Here is a 6,912-nt window from a genome sequence, read left to right as displayed (position 1 = left end):
AAGACGAAAGTATCGAGCTATCGTTCGACAGATTTGCTGATAGGGCTTCAGTTCCGGGATGTGATGTAGACGAACTATGGTGCACTTTTCAAAATGCGGTGCACACGTGTATATACAGGTTTGTGCCATCGATCGTAGGAAGCGAACTAAAAAGAATAACCCATGGATCACGAGGGAGATTTTACAAATCAAAAGGAAAGCAGAAAACGCGGAAACAAAATAGAATTGACTGCCTTACGTCATAAATTGTGAACATTCATTAAGAATTCCAAGTATTAGTATTTCAACGTTAAAATGTCGAACTTCCTTCGTAACGATCCCCAGAAGTTTCGGAGGCATATATCGGGTTCAAGACACTCAGTTAACAAGATCATTCATCATGGGAGAGAATTTGTTGATAATAGTTCAATCGCGAAGATATTTAACGACTACTTTGCCTCTGTGTACACCACAAGTGACAACTTCGTTCCTGAGTTCTCGATTAAACTCGCTCACGTACCAGACGTACAACTATCAGAGGAGGGAATCTCCTCTGCGTTACTAAATTTGAATACATAAAAGTCTGCGGTCCAGACAAAATTCTTTTTTTTTTTTTAAGGTGCGCTGGGGGGTGTTTTAAATTTCTTTTTCTAATTTAAAGCAGATCGCTAGAGAGAGGGGTGGTACCTAAACAGTGGAAAGTGGCAAAAGTTATACCCATTCATAAGAAAGGAGATAAACATGACGCATCGAATTATAGGCCCGTTCCCTTGATCTGCTCGTGCAGCAAGGTTAATTCTAGAGTATTTTTTATTTAGTCATCTCGTGTCACATTTTGAATCGAATAATTTTTTTTATCAGAGAGCCAGCATGGTTTCCGGCGTGGCTGCTCTACGATAACTCAGCTCCTTTATATAGTAAATAAACTTGCAAAAGTCGTTGACAAAAAAAAAAAAAAAGGGTGGGGGGGGGGGGGGGCAAATAAATGTAGTATTCCTAGATATCGCCAAGGCTTTTGATCGCGTGTCACACAGCAAACTACTTATCAAGCTAAGAGTGATTCTAGGAAACGATAAGCTCTTGCGATGGTTGGATTCTTACTTGAGCAACCGTCATCAGTTCGTTGAAGCAGATGGGGCTTGTTCCTCAATTGTATATCAGTTATCTCGGGCATTCCACAAGGATCGGTGCTGGGCCCACTGCTCTTTCTTGCTTTTCTAAACGATTTGACGGTTGGTGAGCGTATACACTGCCGGTTTTTTGCGGAGGACTGTGTGCTTTTTACTGAAATAGCTTCAACAAGTGTCAATGGAGTAACGAATGGCAAATGTTGCTAAACCTGCAGCTCGAAAAGTGTACAAATGAGAGTAACGCGCAAAAGGTCACCGTTGGGATTAACTATTGCATACAAAACTCCCCTTTACAAGTCGTGCACGAATTCAAATACTTAGGTGTCATTATCTCCTCGAACCTCAGTGGGAATAGCCACATATCCTGGACTGCTCAGAAGGCATCAGCAAAGCTATGGTCATTGAAGAGGCGGCTGAAGCACAGTACCCCTGCAACCAAGCTTGCAAACTACACGACAGTAATACGACCTGTTTTAGAAAACGCTGATGTTGTTTGGGACCCTGCGACTAAACTTAATATTGATCGACTCGAGGGGGTACAGAAGAAAGCACTGCGCTTCATTTACAACGAGTACAGAATAATCAGTTCTATCACTAACTTGTACAATAGGTCGAAAATTGAGCTTCTTTCAACCCGGCGCAAAATTAATCGTCTAAAGCTTTTGTTTACCATTGTACATGAATCATCTCGCCTTTCATTCGACAGATTTATGCAATTTAACACATCCCGTAACACCTTACAGCAGAACCCAATGTTTAAAAAACTTTTTCGAACGAACCATTAACGAATGGAATAGTCTCCCTGCCAGCATTTCCAATGTCTCGTCCGTTCAGGAATTTGCCTCATCATTACAGCGTTATTTCTTGCAGTCCTAGATGCTTTTTCTTTCACCAGCATGTAATATAGTTTTCGTCTTGTGTGTTGCCCTGTGTGCCCTCTCCTGCCTTGGCTGCCAAATGGCAGCGGGCAGTATGTATAAATAAATAAATAAATATTCTAGAATCTGGCATTTAGCAAAATTATTGATTAAGCACGTCAAAATAAAGTAGGTTAAAAAAAGAATGTTCAGGATGCAAAGACTGTGCATCATTAATTTTATTAAACATACTGTCTTGTTCAGCTTTAATGTTAGTCTGAATTTATAGTCTACAGGGGACCCAAAAATTACTTGTTCTCAGAAAGAGAACGAAGGAGAAAGCAAACCCCAACCAAAGTCCAGAACTTACAACCGAGATGTAACCATTTCAGGCTTTTCTAGTGACAGAACAGTAGCTCAATTCGGTAACACTGGCCATGAAGAAATCAACCATAAAGGCAGGGCTAAAAATTACCATAAACCAGATTTCATAGTTTAATGGTGACTGTCCACATGCTTTGTGTCAAACTATTCTAAAACAAAAAAATTTCAATCCTTACCAGGCTACCGGAGGCACAAGGTGCTGGCGAGGCCGCTGCGGCCCGCGACGACCTTGGACAGTCTGGGAGCACCAACCATGTCCCACTTCTTCAAGTTTGTGCAGGCAAGGCTGGTCAAGAAACAGCCAAACCACCACAGCCAGAGGCTCCTGAGGAAACTGCAGCATCTCGTGTGTGACGTGCAACCAGAAGACAGTCCTTATTCGGGGCTTCTCATCAGCCCTACGTTGCAAAACAACTCGGAAGAAACATTCGACGTCAAGCTCAAAATCTTCTCTGAACAACTCCATAAGCCAGTGTGTTTCTCTTGTCCGGCAGCTACAAGGGTGGGCTACCTTGTGGAAAGCATCCAGCCATTCCTGGGCAGTCCCGGAAAGTATGTCTTCAAGGTGACCGGCCTCGATGAGTACTTGTCCAACGATACCCTACTCAGCGACTATGCATACATCTGCGCCTGTAGACGTGTCGGCAAAGTGGCCTGGTTGACTATTGTAAATCTGGACAATGTGCAGAAGCCATGGACATTAGTGACCAGCGAGAGTTGTGATTTGGACATTGATGTCTCGGAGAAGATAACGTTTGTTGCCGTCAGGGATGCCTTGGAGACTTTCGAGTCCCAGGTAGAAGAGCTCATAGGCGTTGCTCTGTCGGTTGGCGGAGATCTCGTCAAGGCAGCAGGGGACATCAAAGCCAGTGTGACAGAACTTTGCCAGTTGTTGAACCACACGGAGACAAGTGAACTGTACCAGACAACTACAGACCTCTTAAATTTTTTCAGAGACACGCTGTCAGAGAATAGAGATGGTGTCGACGCCCCCAGAAAGGTGTTCCTTGTGACACGGTTTGTTGAAGACATTGAACTTGCAATTGCAAGGTTCCTTGCAATGCATTCTCAAAGGCGTAGCGTTGAATTCACGGTTGAGTTTCTCGATGAGAGCTTACGACGAAGACGCACCGTAGATGCTAACGAACTGTTCAGCCCCAAGGTTGAGATGCTGGTTCAGCTGCAGAAAGCTTGGGTCCAAAACTATGACAGCTACAGTGTGGACTGCGCATTAACCTACGGCGAAAGACTCTTTAGTTATCAGACGACACGACGGTTGTATGTGACGCAAAGAATTTTCCAATGTGTAAACTTTGACGAGTACATTTCCTTCAAAAACATTCAGATTCGATCCCTTCCCCGAGAAACGAGGATGTATCTGACGGTCGTTGGGCACCGAGATGGAGCTGATCACGTCCTTGGTTGGACAGGTCTGAACATCTTTGCAGACCGAGAGCACTTCAATGGAGGCGAGTTCCTCCTTGGCCTATGGTCCCCTGAAATGCTGTCGACACGCGGTCCCGTTTCCGCAAGCGAGCAGAACAAAGGATGTTTGCTAGTCACACTGCCACATGTCAAGAACCAGGCAGTCCTCGCCAAATCCATCACCAGAAACGTGCGCGAAGTTGTCAGAAAGCCGTTTCATGAACTCAGTGCCGACGTGCAGCAAACTTTCCTGGACCTGACCGTAACTGATGTCTCCACGCCCTTGCCCACTTATGTTCGCGACCTGATCTGGGAGCACCGGCACCACCTCTGTGACTTCTCAAGCTTGCTGCCTCATTTGCTGAAGCTCCCGGTATGCTGGAATTCAGCAAACATTGAGGAGACCTACACCCTGGTGCGGTCTTGGTGTCCACTCAGTCCGGAAGAGTCGCTTACGTTGCTCTCCCCCGCCTTCCCAGACAGCCTGGTCAAGAAGTATGCGGTGCAATCCCTGCAAAGCGTCGGCAGTGACGAGCTCTCCCTCTACCTTGCGCAGCTGGTCGAGTCTCTGAGGTTCCAAAATTGGGACGACTCCTTCTTGGCCACGTTCCTCCTGAGGAGGGCCCGGCAGAGCGTCCGCCTCGCTCATCAGCTCTTTTGGTGGCTCACTGGCATGATCAACGAACCGCTCATGAGGGACAGGGCGCTGATCATGCGGAAGGCCCTCTTCTTTGTAGCAGGAGAGAAGGTCACGGCCAGCCTCCTGACGCAGATCGTCGCAGATGAAATGCTAGCCGAAACCGCGCGGAGCGTCAAGCAAGCAGCCGACTCACAAAAAGAGGAGGTGATGCGAAGAGAGCTTGCCAAGCTCAACAGCTCTTTGCAGGTGCTGAAGTTGAGGCTACCTCTGGACCCGGCAATAAGCGTCGAGTCCGTCGATGTGGACACCTGCTGCGTGTTTCCTTCCAAGACACTGCCCGTCAAGCTTGTCTTCCGGTCGTCCGAAGAAGCTGCCGAAAAGATTGAAACAATCTACAAGGCTGGCGACGACCTCCGTCAAGACGTTCTCATACTCACCGTGATTCGCCTCATGGACAAGCTTTGGCTGGAGAGCGGAATGGACCTCAAGATGCTCACGTTCAAGTGCACAACAACGGGAGAAAGCAGAGGCTTCCTCGAAGCCGTCCGGGATGTGTCGACGCTACGGACCATCCAGACTAATCACTCGGGCGTCACGGGAGCGTTCAGCAACAGGACAATTGCCGACTGGCTTTGGAAACACAACTCGTGTAGGCCGCAGTACCAGGCGGCTGTCGACAACTTCATCAAGTCCTGCGCCGGTTGCTGCGTCGCCACATACGTCCTGGGCGTCGGCGACCGCCACAACGACAACATCCTTCTGGCCACGTCGGGCCACATGCTGCACATTGATTTCTCGAAGGTCCTGGGCCATGCCGAGACGTTTGGGGGAATCAGGAGAGACAGGGCTCCGTTTGCACTCACGCAAGACATGGTCTACGTCATCCGGAGGAACGGCGGAGAGGCACAGTTTGTGAGACTCTGCTGCGAAGCCTACAACGTCCTGCGACGCAACTCCAGCCTTTTTCTCGCCCTCTTCAGCATCATGAAGCACTCGGGGCTGCCCGACGTCGACCAGGACGCGCTCGCATACCTGCGACGGTCCATGTCGCTGGAGGCGACGGACGAGCAGGCGGCGCGGCACTTTGAGAAGCGCATCCGCGAGAGCGTCATGACCCTCGCCACCAGCTTCAACTTCTTCATCCACAACCTGGCGAGCCTGGGAGCCAACACCAGGGAGTGCGCGCTGAGGCTCTCCTTCAACCCCCGTGACTTCAGCATTGCTGCCGAGGGGAAGATTGTGCAGCTGACTGTGGAGGACATCAGGCTGCGCTACCATCCCGAGCGCTACTACGTCTATGTTGTCAACGTGGAACGCGAGTTCCCACCGGCGCAGTCGGTCATCAGGACCTACAAGAACTTCCTCGAACTGTACACCAAGATGAGTCGCAAGTTTCCCGCTTGCGACTTTCACCCACTCTCGAGAGGTAGTGTCTTCAGCACTGAAGGGGACGAGTCCCTTGCTCTCAAGCGCAAGCGAGACATCCAACAGTTTCTGGACACGGTGATGGCTCAGCCGGAAGACGTGTCACACTACAGGCTCGTGTACAGCTTCTTCCATCCCCTGCCGCGAGACCTTGAACTTTTGAACGGGGCTCCGATCACCATTGCCACTTGAAAGAACCTCGAGCTCACCACGTGGGGCCAGTAGGAATGTCTAGTGCCTGTGTTTTTTTTCGATTGGCTGACCATGATGTAACGCAGTCATCAGGTAGACCTAACTTCGTCTTGAAACGTGTGTGTTGTCGGTTCTCAAATGTTTACAATGGTTGTGTGCAGAACTGCCTACCAATATTGGTTGTATAGATGAGCCATGGCGCCCTATGAGAGTAGCACTTTTAACTACTGCAAAGTTTTTAGATGCTGCTTAGTGCAGCTTGTACAATAGAACAGCTTTTCATCTTCATATGTGTAAACAACCACAACTCTCAAGACTTCACTATGATAGCATTAAGTTATGCACCCTTGCCAACCTCTGTAGCTTCTTTGCTGCATCATTTTTGTTGAGCGTTTTTTAAACTACAAATTATCTGGACGACATCTATATTGCATGAAATGTAAAATAGTTGTCGGATTTCGGGTAAGAATAGTCCCCGAATCTCCTTTCAATTGATGCTTCCTTGACAACTTGCAATGATTCGGAACAGCCCCAGCCTTACACAAGTGTACTCAAAGAGAACCCTTCACCTTTTACGTTGGCATTAGGTACTAGTCAAACAATCTCTTACAGCAAAGAGCAGTGCCCAATATAATTTTGAAGCTATTTTTGTATTTGAACCCAGGACCTTTATTACAAAACTTGCCCAAACGTGAGTGTATATCAACAATCTGAAGCAGTCGTGTAAAAGAATAAAATGTTTCCCCATTGTATCATTTTATCCCGCTGGTGATCTACGAAGCCAATGTTTACCAACTGATGTGCAATCAAAGTGATGAGAGATGCAGATACCTTCTAAATCTCAAATACTTGCAGTAGAGGTGAAATATAGGTTCCTCAT

The 6,912-nt window shown here is 47.7% G+C and overlaps 1 protein-coding gene across 1 annotated transcript; it reads left to right on the top strand.

Moving 5' to 3' along the window:
• Positions 1-2,533: 2,533 nt before the first annotated feature.
• LOC115310073 (phosphatidylinositol 4-phosphate 3-kinase C2 domain-containing subunit alpha) lies at positions 2,534-6,779 on the top strand. Its single transcript, XM_029968347.4, has one exon. The coding sequence runs from the start codon at positions 2,604-2,606 to the stop codon at positions 6,030-6,032; it is 3,429 nt and encodes a 1,142-aa protein (XP_029824207.2). The 5' UTR covers positions 2,534-2,603; the 3' UTR covers positions 6,033-6,779.
• Positions 6,780-6,912: the final 133 nt, after the last annotated feature.

This window comes from Ixodes scapularis, unplaced genomic scaffold (genome assembly GCF_016920785.2).
Source record: "Ixodes scapularis isolate PalLabHiFi unplaced genomic scaffold, ASM1692078v2 PGA_scaffold7__128_contigs__length_106722199, whole genome shotgun sequence".
In the NCBI taxonomy this organism is placed as follows: domain Eukaryota; kingdom Metazoa; phylum Arthropoda; class Arachnida; order Ixodida; family Ixodidae; genus Ixodes; species Ixodes scapularis.
The sequence above is the reverse complement of the archived record's forward strand: the minus strand, read 5'-3'. Positions and strand labels throughout refer to the sequence as shown.